The 26,760-nt window shown below is 45.8% G+C and overlaps 2 protein-coding genes across 2 annotated transcripts in view; one reads left to right on the top strand and one right to left on the bottom strand.

Annotated features, from left to right (window-relative positions):
* Window positions 1-9,962, top strand: part of LOC8052184 (TBC1 domain family member 2B) — a 28,276-nt gene extending 18,314 nt beyond the window's left edge. Inside the window, exons 10-15 of the mRNA XM_042292727.1 lie at window positions 509-579; window positions 669-858; window positions 6,559-6,711; window positions 7,208-7,297; window positions 7,421-7,545; window positions 9,737-9,962. Of these exons, the coding sequence (XP_042148661.1) occupies window positions 509-579; window positions 669-858; window positions 6,559-6,711; window positions 7,208-7,297; window positions 7,421-7,545; window positions 9,737-9,962 (855 nt within the window). The remainder of the gene's footprint in view (window positions 1-508; window positions 580-668; window positions 859-6,558; window positions 6,712-7,207; window positions 7,298-7,420; window positions 7,546-9,736) is intronic.
* A 1,151-nt stretch (window positions 9,963-11,113) lies between these two features.
* Window positions 11,114-26,760, bottom strand: part of LOC8053262 (protein scabrous) — a 50,357-nt gene continuing 34,710 nt past the window's right edge. Inside the window, exons 2-5 of the mRNA XM_029979529.4 lie at window positions 16,181-16,243; window positions 15,804-15,879; window positions 14,164-15,030; window positions 11,114-13,047 (exon numbers count right to left, since the gene is read on the bottom strand). Coding sequence (XP_029835389.2) covers window positions 12,404-13,047; window positions 14,164-15,030; window positions 15,804-15,879; window positions 16,181-16,243 — 1,650 coding nt within the window. The 3' untranslated portion in view covers window positions 11,114-12,403. The remainder of the gene's footprint in view (window positions 13,048-14,163; window positions 15,031-15,803; window positions 15,880-16,180; window positions 16,244-26,760) is intronic.

Here is a 26,760-nt window from a genome sequence, read left to right as displayed (position 1 = left end):
GGTTGCAAGCTTTCTGCCATAACATGAATTTGTGGAGATAGGTGCATCGATTAATTTTGACATATCAAAACATTCGCATCATCTGGTAGCCAGAGCGGGAAACTGTGAAAGGAGATAAGAAAGAGTTCTTTTCGCTGGAGCCCACCATAAACTAAGATGACTTCGTAAGGAACATTTGCAAGCCTTCTAAATCAGATTTGTGAATCTGTGCTAGGAATTGTTAAATGCACTCTGCCTTGCAGTCATTACACTCCTAGCTAACTCATTTTCCATATTCTCAGTGTGTGCTTTTCCATCACATCTACTTTTTAAAACTATTTGCTTTTATACATGTTTGCTAGTGTAGCCCCTTGTTGTTGGTGTGTGTATATCACGTGATAGTCAACCATTTCTAAGGTGTGCTCACAGTTGCCAGATCGCTGCCCTAACAAATTGTTTTCCACCCACGGTGGCGAGACTCTTTAGGAGTTTGGCCACTTTTAAGCGTGTATGCTTCTTCCTGTCCCAGCACGCCGCTCGTGTTGTTCAGTTGCTCCGAGAGGCCCGGATGAGCAATCCCAGCCTTCCCCTTTACGACAGGTAGGACCCATCAACTCGTGTACTAATTGATTTATTCCATATCTGACAGCATGTTAAAGACAGCATCTGATTCTGTGCCTTCATTCCAGCCACAACAAAGTTCTGCAGCACACGGATACCCTGGGCTTCAAGCACAACTACACGGAAGAGAGTCTGGCCCTGCACTACATCTGTCGGCAGCTTTACCTGCATTACAGGGACCAGCTGCCATCCTCGTCCGAGCACCTCCGCCACTGGAGGCAGTACCTGTTCATGAACGGCGATCAGCTTGTCAGCTCGGTAGGTCGGTGTATTAATCCAACAGCCCTTCAGTTAGTCAATCGAGGACTAGTCCGGCCACCTTTTTCGAGTCTTGAAGTCTCGGAATTTTTAACAACACTTAAAAGGGAGGAGTGTAAATGTTTTTAGGCTAGGTGGCACAAGCTACCACCTGTTACAAAAGGCATCGCCAATGCCATCTATCCATTCTTCCATCTATCCATCCAGTTTCTGCAGCTGGAACTTGCAGGGAGAATGACTCCTGTTATGGCATATTGTAAATATAAGGAGAATAAAAAGTTATTTTGTGGAAAGCCATGCCAGTTTGTTTTGGTGAATGTTTGACAGTCAATGTTTTTGCTGTGGGAACAGCGTGTCAACGGTAAAGTTAAAGTTGAGTGAGTTGTTAAAAATTAAAGTTACAACACATTTTTTTGCTTAATGAGGACTTTAAATATATTTAAAAATTACAGGAGAAACGTGCAGCATAATGTTATGCAAGAATAACAATGTCAGGAAACAAAAGGGGCACATACCATTATGTGTTTATTAACATTAAGATACAGTAGAAGTTCCAATAACGTTAAAGTAACAAAGAACACACGTACAGAAAGAAAAAATATATCAGCAAAATTTAATTCGAAAAACAAACAAAAACATTTTTTTTTACAGTAATGTTGATGCAATAAGTTCAAAATCCTTATGTGAGAAGTGTAAAGGCCCTCACACTCTTGCAACCGAGAGAGACGAAACTTGTTAAAACCTCTTAAAATTGCTTAGGGCGAGAGAACACACTGGCACGCTGGCGCCATCTATGCGGTGACCCTGAAACTGCATTTCACAAGAGCAAAGGTTTTGCGGGATTTCCGAGGCCAAACGGGCATAATACCTATAAGAAAGGCTCGTTTATAACGCTGACAAAAGTTTTTCGAGCCAAGAGAGAAAGGATAATGCGTGAGAGAAATAGAAAATATGCCGGATCGCCAAGTTTACACTGCTACCCAATAGATGGCGCCAGTGTGCCCTCTCGTTGTAAGAGGTTTCAAGGAACTCAGCTATAAGAGGTCGCAAGAGTGTGAACGGGCCTTAACGGCGTCGCACTGAAGCAATGGTTGTCCCCTATAATTTTTTTTCTATCTATCTCAGTTAAACAAAACATCTATCATCTGATAGATCTTGGGTACCTAAATTAAAGAGAGCAAAACTTGCAAGAAATATAAAAGCAAAGCTGCAAAAGGGACTTTTGAGGCCTTTAACATTATGGTTCAGGGTGACAGCGACTGCGTCGATGTGCCGTCATTACACATTTCATGCAGGGAGTTTCAATTTCTTGCGTTAGCATTATAAAAAGGAGAGGGTATAGCATATGTTTCTCGTTTTTAGAGTAGAGTTCCGTTTACGGTGGTGGTCTGGTCTTCGGTACTTTAATACTATTGAAATGTACAAACTGGTCTACCTATGCATATTACTACGATGAAAGCGCCAACGTTACTATGCCCATTTTCATCTCCAGAAAAAAGCAAGTTTTGCGCATTGTTCATATGCGGCACGAAGTAGTTCTCACGAGATTTGGTTGTCGGAGGAAAAAACGGTGCTTTTGGTAGTTGGAACGTGTACGTTTTGATAAGATAAGATGCGCCTAATTTAAATTTCACCTACATATATCTTAATTATCAGCATGAAGGGGGAAATTAGTAATGCTACGGGAGGAGCCGGTTTTTTTTACTACGGTTCTTGCGATGAAAACGGGTGTAGTTTGTCTCGAGGAGCCGTTGACGCATAAAACGCTGCAACGTTCTGAGCATCCAGGTTACGAAAAAATTATGCAGCTAGTTTCTTACATAAAGAAGGCGATCATAACCATGGCGAAGCATGCACATGTTTGTGATTCGCCTCGCACATTACAGTATCAGGAATGTACGTGCTTGTCTATGCCACATTTTACTACACGAGCACAATGCCAGGCACAAAGTGGTTACTCATAACATGCTCAGTTTTCTAACACAACAGCTTAATTTTTTTTTCTTATTTTGAAAAAAAAAATATTGTTATGTTAAAAAGTGTAGGCACTCAACATAATTCAATATGTAGCTGTCATGGCAGCTTGCAGGGGGCACCACATCAATTTCGCTCCGCTGACTAGTAGTTTTTGTTGGCGTCAACGTTACTAGAACACTTAGTTGGGAAACTCACTGTTGAAACCTGGGCCGCTGACGTCCACCAAGACCGAGCTCAACACGACAACGGCGCCACTCTTAATCTTTTTTCTTTGCTGTGGTCACCTTGAGCTTTTAGAAGGCATGTTTTTGCGTAAAAGCGAACGAGAAAAACTCTTTTTGTTGTAACTTTTATTGGAGTTCACTACAAAATGAAGGGCGCGTGATGTTTTCCAAAATCTTTAGTTTGCAAGGTTTTGCGGCACAATTAATATTGTTTTTATACAACCATGTCTCAGTAGTGATTTCAGGTAGCGCGTCCCGACCTAGGTGCATTCTAACTTCGGTAGTAATTTGCAGCGCGTCCGCTTGGGAGACGGGGGTAGCACGCCTGAAACCTCGGCACAAAAATGGCAGCTTAAAACAATAATAGAAGTCACGTGCGGTTCCTGGTGGATGCTGTGGGAGAAATGGCGGCGTCGCGACCACCATTAGCTCGGTTCTTGAGTACGGGTTGGTGCCACTTTTTCAGAGCAGGCTCTATGGCAGTCTCCCAACTGAGTGGTTCTAGTAACGTTGGTTGGCATTCATAGATGGCGACACATTGTTTACGCTTCATCGCCTAGGTTTTGTTGTTATATACAAATGGCACTAGCTTATTTAGCAAATGAGATGCCACTACTTGAAACATTCCAGTGTTTCAAGTAGTGACAGCGCACATTATATCAATGTAACTGGTCAACAAACAATCGTGACTGTATTTCATAAGGAAAGCGTAATTTTAACCTTTAATTTTCAGCTGTATTTTTTGAATCTCTGTGTAATAGGAGAGTCAATGAAGTACTAAACTAAGCTAAACCCATCGATATAACTCTTCAGCTCCACACACCTAAGTGTGACACCCAGTAATTTTGTTGCTGTTTTTTTTATAAAGTCTTCAATGAACATTTGGCATGAAATTATTAAAGCTTGTATGAGTCTTTCTTGCGCTGTATATACTCTCTGCCTTTGTTTCAATACTTTTTTATCACTTCCTTAACATAAAAAAATGCTGTAATTATTCCAACGTTATGCTTCGTAATTCCATAGTTTCCATAGGTCCAGCTTTCATCTTAGAGTCGAAAATGATCGCTTTCCTCCGTAGTCAACTTTGCTCTTTCTTGCATTAAGTTTTTTTTGCCTTATTATCTCAATCTTGAGGCTTCCAGATTAGTGACGTATGTAAGTGCATGAGCAAACTAACTAAGGCGTTCCAGCACATTCGTTACTCTCATAAATATGAGACAATTCATCTTAATCTGGTGAAAACATTGAAATCAATTTTACCAGTCAACTTGTGTGTCGCTGTTTAGTGCCGCACTTGGTGAGCTTTAAAAACTGACAAAAAAGTGAAAAGTCGGAGATGTTTTGAGTTTTCTACAATAATATTTGGCAGAGTATAAAGCCACTACAAGTACACTCTAAAAAAAGCCCGTGAGTGTGCTTTCCCGCACAACACTCGGAGAGCCAATCACCGCAACTTAGGGAGGCAGCTCAGCGAATGACAATGCCGAAACATATGTTTAGATCAAAAAACGCGGTCTGAGTTGTGACACTAAGCAAAGCAAGCGTGACGTTTTCCATTGCTAAATGTCACAACTCAGACTACGTTTTTTGGTCTAAACATGTTTCGGCATTGTCATTCGCTGAGCTGCCTCCCTAAGCTGCGGTGATTGGCTCTTCGAGTGTTGTGTGGGAAAGCAGACTCACGGGCTTTTTTTAGAGTGTAGTTTTCGTTCTTGTAACTCAGCCTTGCCTCTAGTTTTAATTTCAAGAAGGTATCTGAAATGCAATGTCGTGCCATGGTATGTTGTACATTTATCTCCTCATAGCTTATCGATCTTCTCCTAAAAAAGTTAATTCCCTGACTGAGACGACCTTCTAAAGTATAGGGCATTGTTGATTGTATTGCTATTCTTCATAATTTATGTTCATTTCAGGCGCTCAGCCAGGATTTTGTTTCGGGATGGGGCCCGCCCATGACAAAATGCTGTATGAGGGGGAGGGGGGGAGAGGGGGGTCCCAGCAAAATGAAAGATTTCGGGGGGGGGGGGGGGGGAGGGGGAACACCAGGGCCCCATGCCCCCCTCCCCCCCTTTCCCTTGGCTACGTGCCTGGATCATTTTGTAGTCTCAATTTGGTATTACTTTTTATAGGACTTGCTTTTATAACTTGCATTCCTTCCTCCCACAGTAAATCCCGTTTTCTATCTAATTATTCATTTACTTGTTATTTGCTCTCAAACATAAGCATTACTGAGACAACACAACTTAACACCTTTTTTTTAACATGACTTGTAATTGTGCAGGTGGCATGAAAGAGTGGTGAAAGTCATTGGTGTGGGCAGTGGCGTAGGCAGGAATTCTTTTTTTTTTTGGGGGGGGGGGGGGGGGCTGAGGTGGGGCTGAGATGTGTATGACTTGAGGTGCGGAGGGGGGTAGGAGAGGTGACAATGCATGTGTATATTATAGGGTCGGCTGACTTGTGGGGGGGGGGGGGGGGCTGAAGCTCTAAAAGCCTCCCTCCTGAACACGCCACTGTGTGTGAGCAAATATGACGCCAACTTGTGCAGATGCCCAAGTCTGGGTGAAGCATCCAAAGGAAGGGTGATATAAGCCTGCGCTAATAGATGTTGTTGCTCCAATAAATTTTATAAAATAAACTTTGCCACATTATTTTCCTGGTTGTTAATAATTCCGGAAGTCAGAGTTTTATTTCATGGTAGTATCAGCGACTGTTCAATTATGATGCGAAAACATAGAACACAACGGATCAGTTCTGTATTGCTTCGATTGTTCACAATCTCCGAGGCGGATGGACGGACGTCTATAGCTGAACTCCTTGAATAAAGCGGCGGCTGGCACCACCTAGTCGGCGTTTTAGAGCGCAGCTCTTAGGAGCCAGTTTCGGCGTTGAGCGGTGTCGGCGTCGCCGTCGGCTTAACCGCGCGCGTTGCATTATGGGACGTTACAGTTTCCCCGCTAAATTTAGCGGGGAGGATGTGGGAGGAGGCGAGGGTACAGAGGAGGAGAGGAGGGTATGGAAAAGGAGGGGAGGATACGGAGGAGGGGAGGGTACGAGGGAGGTACAAAACACGGAGGAGGTGGAGGGTGTAGAACCAGTATGTGAGGAGAGTGATCTATATTGGTGTATATATATATATATTTTTTTTTTCTTTCTCAATTTGTTTAGTACGGTATATATCAAAATCAAAATACCTCAAGAGCTGCGCTTTAATTTCGCATTACAGAGATGTGTAAACGTATTTCATTTTTATTTTAAACATTATATAAAATCTTGGTATAGCCTCTTAATAGTACCAATATTAAAAATTCCTATCCTTGTGAAGACGTGCCTCTTCGCAACATGGTGTGCCTACCTTTAATCATACGGATTGCCAAGAGAATAAGAAAAATTAATCCTTCTCTCGATTTTTGCCACCAGTCAAAAATATATTTTTTTTTTGCGGGAGCGTGGAACTCGGTACCATCTGTTGTTATTCCGGCACCACCTGTCTTCCCCACAGAAAGAGCTGAAGATGCTTGTCCGTCAAGGCATCCCGGCACCGTGCAGACGCCAGGTCTGGAGGGCCCTCTCCCGCTGTCGGGTGGCAGACATCATTGAGGACAAAGGGAGGAACTACTACAGGAACCTGTGCTGCAGGGCGCCTGAGTCAGAGGTGCGCTGCTTTCGGCTTTCTTGGCTACTTTCAGCCTGCGTCACCTTCATTTTCGCACGGCAGACATTCTTTCAATAGTATTCATTGTTGCACACAAGCTGGTTCAACCTGAAAAACAGTTTGAAAAGCTGTTTTCTAGCTAGATAGTTTGAAATTTCGTTTTCTAGCTAGATTTGAACTATATTGTAGTATGTATCATGTGAGAGAAATATCGATGTGAGTGATAAGCTTCAACCTTGTGAAAAGACGTAGCATCTAGCTGATGTCGTTTGTATATCGCCTGCTGGAAGTCTCGTTTCTAAGGCAAATCACTCCTTGTACGTTTTTTCTGCTACTAGGTTGGGCACTATAAGTTCTTTGCAATGATTTATTTATCTTATCAGATATGCTCGTAACAGACTTTTTTTTATACTCGACTGTAGCAATCTTTTGACAGACAGAAGCATTATGATGATTGTAACAAGATATGCTGTTATATTATTTTTCCCACTGGTAGGTGGTCTCCCAAAACAAGCGACAGATCTCTCTCGACTTGCTGCGAACGTTGCCACAAAATGTCCGCTTCAGCAGCCCCGAAGCAGATGGGGTAAGCACATCTACCTACCCATGCTGTGGGGGTGTCAGTTCTTTTCCTTTTTTGTTGTGACTTGAAAGATTCGGATTTTACGTCAACCACCTTTCTTTTCTTGTGTACTTACCCTGATTTTAGATTAGGAAGCTGCAAGAGGTCCTGCAGGCCTTCTGCTTACACAACCCAGGTCTGGGCTACTGCCAGGGGATGAACTTCTTGGTTGGAATGTGCCTGCTCTTCATGGAACCTGAAGATGCCTTCTGGTCAGTGCAGCTTGACTTTGTTCTCCAGGTTTAGTAAAGATAGATGCATGTTGGACCTACAATAAACACAATCTATTTTTCTATATGGGGCAGGTATGTTGTTTTGTGCTTTTTAGCGTCCCCAATGGACCACTTTAGAGCAGCATTGTCAAGCTGTCGTCGTTTCAGAGCGTAAGCTCAGCTTGTGCCCCCTCTATCGTCTTTGTGTAAAAGAAAAAAAAAAGAAAAGTTTATTGATTGGTGTATTGATCAAGCAACGATAATTTCGGCAAACATGTTTGAATATCAGTCAGACGGGAGCTGGCTTCTAGTAATCGGTTGGAGAAGAATGATGATAGAGTGATTCTACTATCGGGACTCCAACAGTGTTCAATTAATCCCCGTTCCTTTGCTTTACATTTTTGCCGCAAGGCCGTGGAAGTTTTCGCTGCTTATTTCAAAAAGTGCAATCTCTCCGTTTCTAAAAGTCAGTTTTTGCCGCTGGGTGGCGTCCACTGCTCTAGAGCAGTGAATACTGGTAGGGGAAGTTGAAAGATTATCAGTTTGTGTGAACAAGCTTAAGAAGATATTTTTAAAGGACTAGTTGAAAGAGTATGAATTTGTGTGAACAAGCTTAACACAGTTTTTTTAGATAGGAATAGATCAGTTCATCTAGTGAAGCTGCCAATGAGGGGCCAGCTTTTTTTCTTTTTACCATTGATAAAATTTTTCACTGCTCCACGTTGCAGCCGTATAATGCCCTCAAACTTAATTTAGGGCAGAGATGTGCAAACTGGAGCATGGAGGGCAATGTTCATAAATCAAAATCCTTTATTGCAATGGTTCCCATCTGCTTTTTGCTGGCATTAATAATTGCAAAAAGTTAGGTTAAAAACACTCACCATTCAATATTTCTTGGTAGAATAGAGACTGTATCATCTGTTGCCAAATAATTTATCATTTGTGGTCTACTTGTAGTACACACACATACTTCATTGCAGTCTGTCAGCAGAATGATTGTACTTAAATTCTAAGAGCGACCAACAGCTTCTATTAGATATAGATCCTGAGGTTATTTAGCAGGTTGTTTCGCATACTTTACTCGAAAGCTGCTTCTTTTTCCTCTGACCATTTGGGGTACACAGTTTCGAACAGTAGAAGATAGATGCATGTACGGAGAAAGAAAGGGTAAAACGTCGCATACCACTTAAGAACTAGTGTACGAACAATTAATTGCATAAACAACGGCATATATTTGTTTTCCCAACAAAGAAAGGCAACATAAAAGTTCATTTTTTTTATATTTTGGTGAAGAGGTGTTTTCAAGAAACCTGTTTCACGCATGTGGAAGACCACAGACATCAGATGTTGAAGACCACAGATACAACAGACATGTTTAACAAGGAGTATCTCTTCAAACCTATCTTTAATTTCATATAAAGGACATTTGCCCATGTGCTTGTCCTGGATGGTGTGCTTTTCCTAACGTAATACCACACTGCGGGATAACAACAGTGTCAATGATGCATTTTAACCTATTTTGTCAGTCGTGCTTGACTTCAAATTAGAGAAAGCGTGCTGACGACGCTACTACCTTTTTTAAGTTTTTATATCAGACATTTTTTTTAATTTTTTTCCAACCTCTCTCTTTTTGCCATACCAAATAACCGCGCTTTCCTGCGATGCTTAATTACGTGGCAGAGAAGCCTGTGCATGCTTGCTAATATCATGCTGCTCTTTCCTCTATGCAGATGTCTTTGCTGATTCCAAACATTCTACAGACCTTGATTTATTTGAAAATTGCATTACTGTAAAACCTCCCAAATCCCTCTCTCCCCTCCCCCTCTCACAAGTATTCTTGACCAGTCACTATTTGCGGCGCCAGAGATTGAATCCATCCCTGCCAGTTTCGATTTTAGCTACTTTTCACGAGGAACAAGTCTGAATGCGGGCTTGACGGGGCTCGTTGAACATAATAGTCCAAATACTGTGGCATGTAAAGAGGGCAAACCATAAACTCAAATGTGCACTGAACATTAGTGTCCCTAAGTTGTTAGCTGTGTGCAATATGAAGATGGGGTGACCTCACTTTGCATAAACATCTCCTCTGTAAAGTGAATGACATTGTTTGCATTTAGAATGATCTAATGCATTTTGTTTCCTACGAAGTCTCCTGTTTGCTGGCAAACCAATCGTCGCTCCATGTACGCAGGTGCCTGGTGGCCATCACGGAGCGCTACTTCACGCCCAACTATTTCGACCACAGCCTGGTGGGAGCGCAGGCCGACCAGGAAGTGCTCAAGAGCATGCTGCGGGATAAGCTCCCGCGCCTGCAGCGCCACTTGTCTCAGCTGGACATCGAGCTGTGCACCGTCACCCTCAACTGGTTCCTGGCCATCTTCTTCGACTCCGTCCCCTTTGAGGCAAGTGGTCCCTGAAGGGACGCCACGGTGGGCCTAGTGTAGAACGGGAGCAAAAGACCTCCTGCAAAGCGTATGGCGTCGTTCACGGCGCCGAAGGGAATGCCGGGAGCGCTAGCTACAGCCGGTTCTAGCAGACTACAGAGGAGACCTTGGAGGCGATGACAAGCGAGCCAGGGAAGGCGAACGACTCCAGTACCCTCTCGCTCTCTTCAGCATCACGTGGTAAATGCTGGGGTGTCAAGGAGTGTGCAGGATTTTCCGTGCAGCGTTTTAAGGTTTTTGCTAAACGTGTATCGGTGATCGTTAAGACTCGTGAATGTCACTTACCGAGCTGTGTCGGGAAAGCTCAGGCGATACTGTTCTGCTTTGTTGTAGGCTGTTTTAATAATTTTGGAGGACAAAAGCCCGTTTCCCATGATTTCTGCTAAAGGTTCAGAAACCTGACAACAATTAATTTGGAGCACCAAGATGGCTAAAGTGCCGTTAAGTCTAAAATGTATCTTAGGTATTTAGTGCCTCTAGCGTGAGCTGTGAGTAAACAAAATTATCATGTGCTTATGAATAGCAATTTTGATGGTGTGTAATGACTGGCAGAAGTCCAGTTTTCACATGTGTTCAATATAGTGACACAGCAATGGTGGCCAGTGAATACACTCTTTAGCATAGTGAAACCAGTTTGTCCAAAACAAAACGTTTACTAGCAGGACAGCAGTATATTTTTGTTTATGTCATCACCTCATCTTCAATTAAAATTCGCCAAAGATGTGCTGCATAAATTGTGTCCTAAGGATAAGTTTCAGTCTTTAGATGATAAATGAATGCTCCCTCTATTTATAACTATCTTTTCTTTTTTTACTAATGAAGGTAAAAAGAAATGGTGGACACTGCAGTAGGCTGTTCGGTTCTTAACTATTACCAGCTCAGGGAGCTGCAGTAACAAGGTCATCTAAAATGTTCCAAAGAAAGCTTTCATAAATGTTTCCCAGAGTTACAGATATGAGAAAACTGATAATATACACACTGAAAGTAAGGCGTATTACTCTGTTTTTAAAAGAAAGACATTCCGAGACTTGAAATTGCTTGACTGGGCCACTTCAGAAACAGACACAAATCTGCAAGGCGACAAGCTCAAGTGGTTTGTCTAGGAAAAATGAACAGTCACTGACTACTTGTTCCAATGCTATTTTAATGTATGTACAAGCAAAAACTGACACTTCTTGCACACATCACATTTCCTACACTCTGAATGCCTGGGCTGGTTTGGACACAGCCATGCAGCACATGTAGCTACCCATGCCACATTCAGAGCATGCAGCTATGTTTTTCCTAAATCTCTTTTGCTTAGTTATATTAAAACCTCTGGCGGGAATTCTCTCTACTATCTGTATCGGCCCCCGAAGACAAACGCACGCTTTGTGCATCCGCCAAGCGCCGTGCAAATTGACTAGCAAATGGCTTGTCAGATTATTAATGAGGAACATGACATTGTGCAATGACTCATAATATGCATATGAAAACAACGTGTTTACACCTCTCTCTTTCTCTAAAAAAAAAAGCAACCATCAGAAACATATTTTAGAGCGATGACAAAGGCTGAACTCTGAAGTGCAACTAGAGAAACAACGAAAAGCACAATGCATTGCCTTGTAGACTAAATGAAGGAAACCCTGCTAACATAGTAGAAGCACGTGTGCATGTTTCATCTCATACTTTGATTTCAGGGGCATCAGTAGTCCACTTTTATATTGTGCCACTTTGGAACAAAGCAAAAATTAAATAAAGTAATACCGAACCTCCTTTCTTGAAGCCGAGTCGCAGGAACTTTTCGGTTTTCTTATGGCGGGGAGGTCGGGGCGGTGCACCTGAGATAATTCCTGCTCGCACAGAAAAGTTTGCTGCTGCTCAAAACCTTTGCAGAAACTACAGCGAATCCCGTGAGAAACTACACATTGCTGGACACACTCGTAGACTGCTTCATGTAGACCTATGCTCGTTTCTTCATCAGAGGCGTGACTATCTAATGCACCATGATTGATATACCATCTACTCGTTTGCTAAGCATGACCAGAAACACAGCAGTATCATAAACACAGTACAAACAGAAGCATGTGTCCGATAAGACAAGGGGGCAGCCCGTGACTGTCCATGGCAAGTTGACGCCAAATTCACAACTTGATCGGCACAAAAAAAAAAAAAAAAAAAAACTGTGTGAACAGAGCGAGCACAGTCCGTCAAAGTTTGCTGAGCGTTCACCTCAGTCTTGGTCCCTGATTCGTGCACTTCGTCACCTCGAGAGTTCTGTCATGGCACTTTATGGCACTGGCGATTTCTGCTGACTCATTCCACGATCCTCGTGCGGTGGCGAGGAGGTGGGCTTGCGTATGTACATTCATTCTTCTTTATTAAATTAAAACCTTTTTTACCTACACACGTGGGGTAGCGTGTGGAGGGGAAGCTCAGGCGGCCTTGCCTCTTGTCCACCGCTTCCTCTTCGTCCGCGCCGGCCGCACCTTCATCTCGACCCTGGACAGCTGGACCCACTCGAGAGCGTCCATGTCGTACCATGTCAGGCCCACGTTGTACTTGCCGTTGATGTTCACGTACTGGCAGTGGTTGTACCACCAGCCAGACGAGTAGTACATGGCGCAGTGCGTCGAGCTGAAGTCGTTGTCCCGGTCGGCCGTGCTGAACGCCATCCCGGAGTGGTACTCGAGCGCGTTGCTGGCATTGCCGTGGTACCCGTACACCTCCAGCCGGTACCGCTCTGCCTCGGAGGCAACTCGGAAGCGGTTGTACTCGACGAACTTGTAGCGGCCCGCCGTGTCCCAGAGGTCGACGCGGAGCGAGTAGTTTGCCGAAGAGGTCAGGTCGTGGAGGGCCTGGTTGCCCAGCCAGTGCTCGGCGCCGGGACTGCCGAAGCCTCGCCGATAGTCGGCCCAGGTGCGGTAGAAGTCTTCGGAGCCGTCGCGGCGACGCTGCACCAGGGTCCAACCGCCCCCCTCGGTGTCCATGTCGCAGAAGACCTTGAGGGCTGTGGCGGATTGGCGCGGGTGGATGAGGTAGACGCCGCTGCGGGAGGAGTCCTTCACCGCTGAGCAGTCTGAAATGAAGCGGGGTCGTGAATAAAACATACGATATGTTTTTAATGCAGTAAGCGACTTGATATGCGCAGGCAAATTAAAACCTCAACCCCGAAACATTTATCACTCAAGTATATTGCAGATACGTGAACCCACTGAAATTGAAAATTTATCTACGAAAAATATTCAAAGAGCCAACACGTTTAACGGGCCCATTTAAACTTGTGCATTAATTGGTGTAGAAACTTTCTCACCACTGCGCTGAAAATGTAGTTTTCTGCGTGGTCGTCCAATATGCCTTAAAATTTAACAAGGTTTTAGGGTTAAAAAAACCACCGTAAGTTTTTTTTTTTTTTTTTCAGAAACAAAAATGAACAAAAAAAAAAGTATGTGAAAAAGTTAGATTGAAATATCGGTCTACGGATTAGCCTTCTGAACTGTTCTTTTAAAAATAGAAACTTACCTGTAATCATTTCTAAAAACGTGAACCTATCGAAGTAAGCAAGATTTTCGAGCTCATCGAGTTAACGGGGGTGTTTTTCCGCGTCAGCTGTTGCTCCTAGCACGCCGGTGCGAAGCAGTGAAAAACGGTCTCTCGCGGCCCGCGCGGCCTGAACGATGATGAATTTAAAACACCGTGCGAAACGGAACTAGCAGAACCAATGGAACTGAGCACAACAGGAGGGCGCCCGTAGGAAAAATAGATGGAAAGATAAATTGGTCATTGTAAAACTAAGTTCCAAGGTCACGGCAGCTCAAGCGACGAGCGCAGCAGAGGAGCAAACAGGTGAAAACTAGGCCGGCCGCAGCCGGGCGGGCTTTTGCGTCGAACGACCGTTTTCGGTCGTAACAAACGGCAAATGAATACACATACCCCTATGGAAGTTTACCAGGACCGGCGGTCATGAACGCGAGAGCCGGGAAAACGTATAAACATGGAGCGTATCAATGAGAATATATTTATGGTCCCTCAATGGAGTACTCAAAACTTGGTATTTTTAGTTTTCATTTACTCCTTGTTTTGAGAATGAAACTTTACTTTGACATACATCATCTGGAAAGCGTAGTCTCAAGAAATATTATTGCACATTAACGGTAGGAACTAACATATGCTCAAAGTGCGCTTCGATACTCACCCTGAGGGAGGTTGTCCTCCAACTTCCCCATCTCCGCCTCGAGCCGTGTGAGGTTGCTCCTGAGTCGGGGCACCTGGTCGGTCACGTTGCGGATGGCCTTGGCCAAGTCCTCCTGCTGCCTCTTCCACTCGTCCAGCACCTCCCGGTTCACAACCTTGTCCAGCGACCTGGCGAGGCGCGTCAACTTCCCGCTGTTTCTGTGCAGCATCTTGGAGAGCCTAGTGCTGCCCACTTCCAGGTTGGCGATCTTCACCTCCTGGGACACCCAGTGGTTCCCGGCCTTGCGTCCGGAAACGGTCGCATTCAGAACCAGGTTTTCTAGAGCGAGGATCTTGTAGCGGTTTTTCTCGAGCTCGGCCCGAGCGCGCAGGACATCTGCCCTGAGGGTGCCCAAGGAGTCGCGCCTGGCGACCTCGTCTCGCTGCGCGCCTTTGGCGAGGGACAGCGCCCGTGCGACGTCGAACTCCGACTTGGAGACCTCCTTGCGGAGGTCGGACAGCCCCCGGTCCACTTTCTTCTCGAGCGTTCGGATGTCCCGGAAGAGTTCAACGGTGGACGCGTGGACCTTGTCCACGCTCTGGACGGAGTTGGCGACATTACGGATCGTCTCGCTCTGGGCGTGGACCTGCTCGCGGAGGCTGCGCAGTTGGGCGTCGAGGTCGCCCGTTGTGAACGGAGCGATGGCGTCCGCGCTGCGCTGCATGTTGGACACGATTGCTGCTAGGTGGGTGTCGTTGTGACGCATGAGGGTGACGTCCTTGGACAGCTTGTCCTGGTTGTGAGAGAGCGCCTGGACTGTGTCCTCGAGTTGGGAAACTATGCGACGGAGGCCGTGCTGCTCATGGCGGTGGTCGCGAATCTCGGGGTCTGCAGTTTGAGATATAAAAAACGTCAATTAAAGAAGGATATCTTTAGAGCGAGGATCGTCGCACTATGGTTCGAGTTCTTACTGTCCTAAAGACTAGAATGCGTTCAGTAACGTCATTCTGGTAATCATTTTCAATTCTACTAAAGAACAAGAATAAAATGAAAACAAAACGAGAGCAGGCATGTACAACAGCATAGATGTCCGTTCTCCTTCTTACAAGTACATTCGCAATACGCCGAAACAGTTGCAAGTAACCGTCTCGGAACTTTATCTGAAAGATTTGAATAAATATTTCCCGCCCTATTCTAGTCGGCTTTTACCTGTGACCTCTGCACTCCAGCTAATAAAGAATGTCGAAACAGGTGCGAGTTTAAGACCCTTTTCCCAGCCACAAGGTGGACGTTTGGGCTAATTGGTACACGGTGGGTCATGGTGAATAACGAAGGGCAGGAACGAAGAAGCGGCACAAACAACGGCACACACCGCACTGATGGGTCGTCTTTGTGTCCCTGCCGAGTCCCTGTACCTTTGCAGTCGTATTCGCAGTGATCTTTCTTGAGTATCAGGCTACACCAGGCTATGCCTCTCCATGCGGAGAAGCTGTCCTCCAGGTAACGTTTTCGAAAATGGATGCACCGTCGGGCAGAGTATCGCTCGTTTTCCCCCATTATACTCGCAAAGACACGGAAGACAACGTTTTATGCTTTATATGACGTGGAGGCTACATCTATTGGAGTTTTGATCGAAAGGGCAGCGGTTGAAAGAGTCTCACCTGTGCGTGGTTGATCTTCGGTGTCTCCTAACCCAGAGCCCTCAAACTCGAGATCCACGTCGTCATGTCGCTTTGTCTGCACGTTAAAAATATAAAAAAAGAATGATTAGGGGTGAACAGGTACTCGCGTTAATAGTTTTACACTGGCGTCACACGAGGTGCCTGAAAATAATGTTGGGTAAATTTAAAGTTCAGCAGTTGGTGAACAATCATATTTCGTGCGCAAAGTGTTTGCTAATTTTATTCACTCGAGGAGAGACTAGATATAGGAGGAAATTTGGCTAAATTATGGTTACCCTTTTTTATTATTTATAATTATGGGAAGTTATTACTTTCTCTCTTTTTTTTCGATCGCGTTTGGCGGATGGTATGTTTACCTTCTCTTTGTTCTTTCTTTGCTTCACTTGCTGGTTCCGGAAGTCCTCCGTGAGCTCGGACAACTGCACAAACAAAACAAAAAATATTAAAGAAACACACCCAAAACCGTTTTTCATCGGCAATAACTCGTTGCATTAAGTTGTCTAGGTTTCAAGATACGCTTCGCGCTTCTTGAGGGAAAAGCTTTTATTACATGATTTATTCATCCCATGACACGATCGGACAACACGTTCGTCACAACTAAAACGATGAGGGAAATGATTTTTTTTTCCATCTATGACAGTGGATGTCCCTTTTGATGGTACGGTGAACGAAAAAAGTGTAACGAGATAGCACAGCTTTTCAAATTGATCCCACTCATTCAGGACCCCGATATCAATAAAATTGTATACGGCCGGCAAGTTCGCCTGCACTTTGCGCACCCCACCACCCCATGCGTTTGTTTGCACTCGGATCTCAACCCCACGCGCTTGGCTGCTTCCTCATCGCTCGTTCTTTACGCGCTCTTTATAGTATTGCCCTTTGATTGGCGTGGCCTTCCTTGCGTTTCGATGCGCAAAAGACGCCTTTTGAAACACTTGCTTTCTGCAAATAAATCTACCGCTTCGCAAAAATCCTAAATAAATTAAGAGCAAAAAAAAAAAGGTATGTTATTCTAGAAATCTGAGTTGAGAGCGGACTTGTGTAGTTTTTGTCGCGTTCAGTTATCGCGCTTATCTTGGACGTAAACCGCATTTATATTGAAAAAAAAAAAAAAAAAATACGCGCAGCGCTTGCCGCCGTGCATGCGCCGATCATCTCTTCCGCCTGTTGTTTGTCCAGAGCGTCGCGACGTCGTTGACGACATCCCCGAGCCAGCTTAGCGGCGAGCAAGGCTCATCTGACCCCGCTGATGACGCCACTTTTGCTAGTTCTTCCCTCGCGCTTTCCAACCCTCGACGCGTCGCAACGGGCTGGTCTACGTCCAATATTTGATTGTCTATTACTGCGCTCCTACTAATAAAGATCGAAATAAAACTTAAGAGAACTAATTTGTAAGGTGCCTACATAACGACTTTTACTGTTTGTTCGAAATAAAGGACCTCTTCAGCCTCCATGTAAGTTGTCAATTCCTCTAATTGTATGCCTGCTTTGAGCGGAGAAAGCTTGCCCCGGAGGCCGAAAGGATTATTGATACAGAATAAAACAATCACAGAGAAAACGCTTTCAGTATATATATATATATATATATATATATATATATAAACAGGGAAAATGTTTTTCCTAGTAGCAGGCGTGGCTCATCCCATTCCCATCGTCCCTGTGAAACCTGAGAGGAGTGTTACCGAACACCGGGACGCTGTCGCGAGACGCGTTTTTTGTCGCGCGCCTGTTTGCCTTTGTCCCCGCGTGGCCTGCCCTCGTAATCGTTTTCCCATGAAGACAAAGAACCTCTGTCGCGGCAGCCGTTGGCAAACAGCGAAACATCCGAGCCCACCGCAGAAACTTGCTCCCCCGCGAACTCGGCGGCGGGAACAATTCCCCCCGCTTGCCCTTCGACACCCAAGCTCACGGATGAAACCCGACGCCGCTGACGCACCCAATCACCGCGCGAGTTGTTTAGTCTGACGCGATGGGTTCCCAGCCGTCACTGGATCTCGCCTCTCCTGTCTTCTTTCTTTTCTTGGTCGTTCTATCTATCTCCAATTCGGTTCATTGTTTCTTTTTGGCATTGTTAGTACGTGATTAGATTCTCTTCAAATGTGCACTCCGTTTCACTTACTTCAAGTCGGATCACAACCAACGCTATACACTCTAAAAAAAGTCTGTGCGTCTACTTTCACGCACAACACTCGGAGAGCCAATCAGCGCAACTTACGGAGGCAACTCAGCGAATGACGATGCCGAAACATCTGTTTAGACCAAAAAACGCAGACTGAGTTGTAACATTAAGCAATGCAAAACGTCACGCTTGCATTGCTTAATGTCACAACTCAGTTTGCGTTTTTTGATCTAAACAGATCATCGTCATTCGCTGATCTGCCTCCGTAAGTTCCGCTGATTGGCTTTCCCAGTGCTGTGCGTGAAAGTAGACGCACAGACGTTTTTTAGAGTGTGTACTGGGTGGGGAGAAAAATGAATCGAATAACCTTCCTTACTTGGAATTAAAAAAGAAAAATGCTGAAACTAGCGAGCTGTACTCTATTTACAAGCTGTCTTCGGTGGTAGCGAAAGTGCTATAACTACGTCACGCTCTCTACAGAGCAGTGCTCTCGCGTCCGTGCCTAAGTACAAAAGTCGGTATTTTACTGTATAATTCGGACGAGACACTTGGTTTCGCGGCGACGACTCATGTTGGACCAGTTCCAACCTCTTTTTTACGCAAACATCCAGTTCGCATAGAAAAAGAAGAAAAAGAATAGCGTTGTTTTTTTAACGTTTGTTAACGAAAACAATGCAGCGGCCGTGGCCGCGCCGGCATCAGCGCGCCTGAAAGCTAGGAGCGCTCGGATGCTTTAAAGCCAGCTGGAGACACACCGCTGATTTACATCGTGCAAAAGATGCTTTGTTGGCCGCAGACGAGAGGATTATCTGCGGAGACGCCTCACGCATGTTCGAACAGGTCTGCGGACAGTGTGATGGCGGCCTCACGCTAACGCACATGTTGATCCCCCACGACGTCGTTGCATTTTCTCCGCGCCTCAGAGAGGATAGGAACGCGGAGGCCCGCGCTCACACGCACATACGGACGCACGAGGGACCCGTTAGCGAGTTTAACCTCAGGGAGGAATAAACGCCAGTAAAGAAAATAAAATGATAAAAAAAAAAAAAACGCGGAATAAAGAAACGAAGCAAAGTAAACCGTTTTCGGCGGGGAGAAATCTGGCGTGCACGTGTTGTGCTATAATGTGTGGGCTGGCGGCGCGGGAACATCAGTCGAGACCATCTGCTTCCGAAACTGCGCGGAAAACACGCATAGGGTGCGCAAAAAAAAAAAAAAAAAGAACGAAGAGAAAAACGGGATGATCTTTTTAGTCGTTTTGCTTCGCTTTAGAATTGCGCCCTTGGGAGAGAATGAGTATTTTTTTTTTTTTTCTGTTGGTAGTGTTGCATATGCTATAGGATATATTTTTTTTGAGTATGTGTGTGTGGGGGGAGAGGGAGAAAGAGAAACTTCTAAGATTATTACTTAGATTTTTTATCTTTTTACCGCCCTGGAAGCAGACGTTGAAGATGAACGCAATCATTTACCGATGTAATTTTCCGCCGTTACTATATAATTAATTTGTATTTTTTAAATAATTTCTTACCGCTTGTGATTGCCACTGCTGCGACAACTGAACTCGCGATAAGGTGAAGGTGGAGAGTGGAGTCCTACGCCGATCCCCTTCGCTGGTGTGGCACGTAAAATTCCAATACATGATTTTTTGTTTTTGTTTTTTTGATTACCAAAATAAGCCAGCAAGAAGGGCGTCCGCCCGAAACGTCGTTTATACCTCCTTGTCCGCGTATTTTTTCGAGAAGCACCGCTATATATATTACTTGCGATTACGTATTTGCCCACACCAGGTGTGGTCAACGCGCGTGCTCAGAAACCAGAATCGCGTGAAGATAGAGACGTCCGCGCCGACATCAGCGCCCCCTTACCGGCGTGATGTGGAGGCCGCGCGTTGGTGCATACCCCGACCTTCTGAGTGACTACGCGACTGCGTCACTGGCAAGACAGGGAATTAAGAGGAAACGACAGGAAAGAAAAGAAACAAAATATTATTTTTGGAGGAAGACAACTATAAACGTACACGGAGGGAATAAGATAAAAACAGCCACCCGTACGGCGCGTCGTCAGTGTGATTTATAGCGGTAGCTGCACTGCGGGGTCGCATTTGTTATGTGCCCCCCGTCATGGAAACAAAGCAGAGAAAGCGCATCTTATCTCGCAAACTACACTTCAGCCTCCTTCTCTTTACCCACTTATTGGGGCCACTGGAGAGGGAGAGAAAAAAAAAAGGAATAAAAATGAACGACATCCAACGCCGAAAGAAGAGCAGAGACGAAGAGGAGCAAGTTTGTTTCCGCACCCGAGTGCTCTTCGTCTCGCTACACCCTGTCCATCCCTAAGCTGACAGTGCGGCGGAAGCTACGTGCTCGTTGGACCGTTCCTAGGTCTGTCCTCCGTCACGTGATCACGCTACCGCCCATGCACTTGTGCGTAGAGTGGGGTTAGGTGATGAAAGGCAGGCAGCTGATTAGCCGGGCAAGCGCCGTAGCTTTTACCGCACTGTCAGCTCGGGGCAGGGATGAACGAAGGAGGCGGAGTGCTTCTAACTGCGAGCTTTTACAGCGCCGTTCATTTCGGATATGCTTCCTGCGAATATGTGCTTGGTTTGTGGAGCGGATGGTGTTAAGCATAGCGGCGCGATTTTTCACGCGGAGAAGCGATTTGTTTGAGGCGATAGAGCACTCTAATTTATCTTGAACGTACTTTCGTGCTGGCCTCGAACAGCGTAAACAGAATAAACGGCGAACTGCTTTCTTTTAACAGTACTATTTTAAGATTTTTTAACATAAAGAAACCTGTTTTTTTTTTTTTTTTTTTAAAGTATAGAGACATTGTCTTTATAATGGTGGGAGTGTCTCGGCAATATCTGAAGAATTGCCGAAGTCAGTTCACCGTATGTCTATCCCTATTTTAGTCGATTAAATCTACGTGGAAATAAATTTGTAACGTAACGATTAATGTAATCAATAAATTTCTGAGCACAAGCTGGTCCGACGTCTATAGCTCCCCTTCTGAACCTCCTACCCTAAAAGAAAGTGCTAGAACAGATTTCGAATCGAAGCGAGACGTGGTCCGCTGTAGTTATCGACAAACAGCGCGGCTTGGTTTCTATAAACTTACTGTTTTGATTTGGCCGCCATTTCGTGCGCACTTTTGCGCCAACATTCGCAATGCCTAGAGGAGAGCAACAGCAGCAGCGACAACAACAACACCAACAACAACAGCATCCACAACAACAAATGTTCTTTACGCGAAAAATCGAGGACGCACGTTCCTTTTCGGCGTGAGTTTTTGTCTGACTCGTCCTCTGCTCTTGCTGCACGTCTGCTTCTTCGCAACTTGACGCGTCTCTTGTGCCTCGCCGTCGTCTGCTGCGCTCTTCTCGGGGATTCTCTTGTAGGTGGGTGCTTGCCACCGCGTACTTAGCGAAATCCCTCCGGTCTCCAACTCCGAATGCCTCTTCTACGATTCCCTTCCCACCTTCTCCCCCGTTACTTCCATTTTCCTCTTTTATTTATTTTATCGTTGCATCTTGTTGGTTTGCGTCGTTTATTTCTCTTTTCTGTTCCTCTTCCGTCGACCGGAAGTGCCGGAAGGGCACTCTTTTTCTCTTCCCCCATCCTCCTCCCCACGCAAAATGCTAGCTTTCCTTTTTTTTTTTCTTTCTCTCTTATGTGTGTGTGTCTGAGCTTCACATTTCGTCTGCGAACGGATCCTTTGTAGCCTGTTGTAGGTGCGTGGCGCGGCGCCACGTGCGCAACTTTGGGCGGTGCTAAGTTCCGCATTCAGTACTTCCTCCTTCCCCTGAGAGAGCCCGGTGTGTGTTGGTTTGCTTCAAAGACGAAATGCTTTTAGGGAGAGCGCGGGGGTGCAACGCTGAGCCTGCTGCTGTGCCGCAGCCACGGCCGACCGGAAGCGGAAAGTGACGGGGGTCCGTTCCTAACCGGAAGTGGCACAAGAAGCTCGCCTTCGTGCTCCACGCGTCCTTGTCTCGCGCCTTGTCGATTTCCGGTTCCCTCTTTCTATCCACATTTTATGGTTGTATTTTCTTCTCTTTAGAGTACGTTTTTTACGCGTGTGAGCGCGTGCGTGTGGGTGGCACACGCGGTAGTTAGACGAGTTTCTCAATAATAGGTCAGTCTAATTTTAGCAACGTGTTTGCGACTCCATGCGCGAGCGTGTGTGCGCGCGTGTAAATAAACATATGCGAGTTTGCACGTGTGCGTATAAGTCGCATGTGTGATTGCGTGTTGGCGTTTGCGTGCACGTGTGTGTGAATGTGCGTGTGTGGGTGTTCATGCGTACGTACACGTGTTTACATGTATGTGTGTGTAGTGCATGTGTGCGTTTACATACGCGTGAATGCTGCCTTTGTCTTTTGTTGTCCCTCCTTTTTATAAGACTGTTTGTCGTCTGCTCATGCTTCTCTGTTCCCAGTGTTACTTGACTTGCTTCTTGCCTCTCCCCTAGAGTAAACGGGAACGTGGTTCTAGACATGGCGAGAGACGCGCACTGCGGCTTGGAGGGAACGTGCGGACACGCCGACAGAAATAAAATCCGTGTATATGTACACAGACGGGAGCGCGTTGAAAAAGGGGCGGCATATAGTTCGGGAAACCTGCGGGTGGCGTGTTGTTTGTACTTCGGGTTAGCTATCCAGATTTTGCGCCCAACACACACGCACACTCACTCCCTTCCTTTTCTCAGATTCTCCGAAAGCGTGTCGACGGCACGAAGTCCATCGGTTTATCACACGGCACGGCCACCACTCCCGTTTTTTCTTTTTTTTTTTCTTTTTTTCAATTATAAGTCTGGGGCGTTTATAAATTAGGGAATGAGACTTATCGAGCGTGTCACAGCACGCTTATGCACGCGAGCATCGCGTCGAGAGAAGGGCGTAAACATGCGAGGCGGCGGGCGTGCTAATCTCCTCTGTCAACCCAATTTGGTTTGATAAACGGCGCGAGCATGAAGCGAAGCTTGCCTGGCCGATGAAAACAACAACAAAAACAAACGTGGGCAGCGCTCGAAAAAAGTGAGAAACGAGGGTTCGCTCGCTGTTTTCATTCCGCTGCGCTTTTTCGATGTGGTAACTGAGTGGAAATTATAGTTTGTATATATATATACCCCGATAAACGGCAATGCCCAAGTTGGACAATCTCCCTGCAACTCGTAAAAAAAGAGAGAGAAAAAAAATGGGGGAAGGAGGGGGCGAGATACACACATAAGAACTCCTTCAGAGTCTGAAATTTGGCTCTGTGTTCGAATCGGTTGTTTAATGTGGTAAGTAGACGATCTGCCCGCAGGCGCGCATATACATTTTTCTGTCCGTGGACACCTCACAAACAAACATATCACACACACGCACACCTATATTTGTGGGCGATATGACGACCTCCAGCCATATCAGACTTCTGACATGACGAGACGCCTCGTCATATTGGCCAAGAAAACGAAACGTACGGACTTCATCTGGACGAAATTTTCCCGGACTTGGAATGCACCGACGAGAGGCGGGTATTTCTTATGTCCTCCGTACTATTATTATTACTATTAATATTTGGTGTCATGCCTCGCCCACCGGCGTGCACGCGAGGAGGGGCAGTTCAATTCAGCAAGGGGCTTCTTCGTGCTCTGAAGAACTTTTTTTTTTTTATTCACGGAGTGCGGTGCTCTCTGTCAGATTCCGTCGTCTCGTTTTTTACTTCTTTCCCTAATACGAAAATGCTTATCGGGCGTCGCTCCCGACCGATGTCCGCGGCGGCATTTGGGCAGCGCGACCATCGATAAAGCGGACGCGGGGACAGGCGATGCGGAAGGACAGGTTCCCGCGCCGACGACGTGAGTCGGTCGCGTGCGCGCCCGCTCCCGGACTCGACGGGGAGGCAGTGGAATGCGCCGCCCAAAGTTCCGGAGGCGAGGCGAGCCGACCAATTCGCGAGCGACTCGATCTTGATTCCTCCTCGCTCGTTTCACCTGGTGGCTCGCACATTATGTCATTGTACTGTGCCGGCGGACATTCACTGTTATTCCTGCTTACTCTTGCCGACAAAAAAAGAAAAACAACTCGGTGGTGCGAAAATGTATGCAGCAGAGCTAATGTTGTACACGTTCCTCAAAAAGAGGTACGAAAGGTCGTTCCTCGTTTCTTCTGATTTTTGGAACGCGTTCCCGTACAAGTTCCATCTATGAAAAAGTGCCGTTACAGTAAAAAAATGGAACGTATCGTTACATATACGTTACATTTACATTTTGCTGATATCATATTTAATTAGAACAAGCATCATGTGGTAACATACGAATTTGAATGCCGTGATGGAAGGGCACCAGGAGAAGAAAACAAGCGGAAGCAGAGTTTCATTTATTGATATATTCGAGTTGAAAAATCTCAGCTTTTAACCATATTCACGTTTGTGGTGGACAATTCAGACGAGCAAAATGTACTGTTACCCCACATTGCACGAGCGTTTTACAACAACCTCACTCGTTTCAACCTAACAAAGTCACTTATTCGAACTGAACAACAGTTGCTTCTCCATGTGGCTGTCTGCAAGACGAGGAAGTGAAGGAAAGGGTGGGGCTTTCGGAAGGTCAGTATTGAAAACTACAAGTCCCTCTTCGTGAATGTTGGATTCGTTCTTCAGTTTAAAGGTGGGAGACAAGAGGAGAGGGACTAAAAGTTAATTTTTGTTGTATCGTTTAATTGACCAATGTTCGAGATACAAGGGCGCTTTCGATGTCTGGTAACCTGTTATTTTGTTGTAACTGTATGTGTCTCTGTAGAAGTTTAGTGATGGCTGTAGTGGGCCTTAGATTTCTGGGTGTATGAGGATGCGTGGAAGCAAAGAAAGTAGCTGAGTTTGAAACGTCCCTCCTTCTGTGTCTTTTCCTTCGACTAAAAGTTTTGCTTTTGTACCCCAGTCTTGGGCACTTAAAAAAGAATCAATGTCCACTAGCTCACCTGTATCCGACTATTACCAAGCGAAGACAACAGAAAATAAATCCGAAGATAAGTACCCCAAAAGTTAACGAGATCCGGCTTTTCGTAAAGATATATACAATTAAAATTACTATCTGGACGAAAAAAAGGAACGCCGTTCCTCTTTCCGTTCCAGTAAAAATGTAACGCGTTCCCGTTCCAGTTCCACCGATGCAAAATGGAACGGTGGCGTTCCTTCGTTCCTCTTAAAAGGAACGCGTTCCAGGAACGTCGTTCCATACGACATTGCAGCAGAGAGCACGCGTTTAGAAGACACAATGTGCACGGCGTAATACAACATTGTATGGATTACCTATTCGCAACGATGACTGCACGCCGGGCATCTGGCTACTGCCACGGCTCTGCTCGCGGGACGCGTGCACTAGACCTTTCCCGAAAATCCCACGATGCATCTCGCCAGTCCCACATTGCACCGCGTGGCGCGGGGAGTTGTGGGACAGGCAATGCTAGGTGTCGAATATACGCATCGCTAGCAACTCTGCTCGTGTCCGATTGATCACTCCGCTTCCCCTTACGATAGACCGCAGCATACGTGCATCGTGTATCCAGGTACGCCTTCTACGGACGAAGGTTCGAATCGGCAGGTATGCACGTCTAAGGCGCTGCCGGTTTCTAATCTGCACCTCCGGTTGGTTTTCTTGCGAAACGATGGTATGATGCATGCCCCTAGAAAATATTCGTTCGAGATTTGTTTTGTGCGCCGTAAACTACACCGCAACTTTCTGCTCAACGGAGGATATATCGTACGACCTTTTCCTCCCTAAAAAAAAGTGACATACGTGCCCGTAACAGAAGCAAACCAGCGCGAACGGAACGGTACGTGTTCGCGTACCACAAAGACGAGAGTTGCCTTATTTTTTCGTGGCTTGTTTATGCAGAAATCTCTTCAAAACGTAAACGCGCAGATGTTTTTCTTTTTCGTTTTTTTTTACGCGCGCTCGAGGTTTCCGCCAGGCACGATCGTTACACAGACAAGCCGACTTGACAGCGACACAGGCAAGCGACGACGTGATACCGTGGAATATATCCTAATGACGCACTAACAAGCTCCCCGGCCAACGCACGCACCCATGGCGTATTTCTCGAGACGTTGTACGTTACACTAGCTGTTTTCCTTTTCGTGCGTCTAAAGAAAGATGATAAAAAAAAAGAAAAAGACGGGAGGGTGAGCGCTCGACGCGGTGGCCGCGGGCGCTGCGGGCGCCTCGTTCCTTATATTCGCGCTCACAGCGTTCGCTCCGTGCCTGCGCATTGCACGCAGCGGCGGCGGAGGCATAACCTGAGGCGTCTGCTTCGTCGTCCCTATCACTTTTCTTTTTTTCTATCTCTCCTTTTCTTACGTCCGTATTTCCGGAGAACGTGTTTTCGGCTTGGCGAGATCGATACCGCACATTTATTTATGCGGGGGAATATACATCCTGCATTGGGGAGACTGCATATGCGGCTTCCTTTTCCGGTTGCCTTTTTTCTCCTTTCCCCAATTCCCCGCTTTTATGTTGTTGTTATTTTACGGTCCGTTGGAAAAAAATGCGCGTCTGGCAGTGCAGCAGATCGGGTTCGATCGCTCTTATTAGTGGTTTTGTCGTTATTTTTTTTTTTCGCGCATAATATTCGACGCGCGTGCTATAGACCACGATCACCTCTAAGCTGACAATGCAGTGGGAGCTACGAGCTCGTTGGTCCAACCAGCTGCCCAACTTTTATTACCTTACCCCGGTCTTCGCGCGTGGGAATGGCTGGGAGTGTGATCACGTGGCGAGAGATAGACTTACGATTGGTCCAACGAGCCCATAGCTTCCACCGCACTGTCAGCTTAGCGG

Source organism: Ixodes scapularis, unplaced genomic scaffold, assembly GCF_016920785.2.
Source record: "Ixodes scapularis isolate PalLabHiFi unplaced genomic scaffold, ASM1692078v2 PGA_scaffold3__209_contigs__length_174095766, whole genome shotgun sequence".
NCBI lineage: Eukaryota > Metazoa > Arthropoda > Arachnida > Ixodida > Ixodidae > Ixodes > Ixodes scapularis.
The sequence above is the reverse complement of the archived record's forward strand: the minus strand, read 5'-3'. Positions and strand labels throughout refer to the sequence as shown.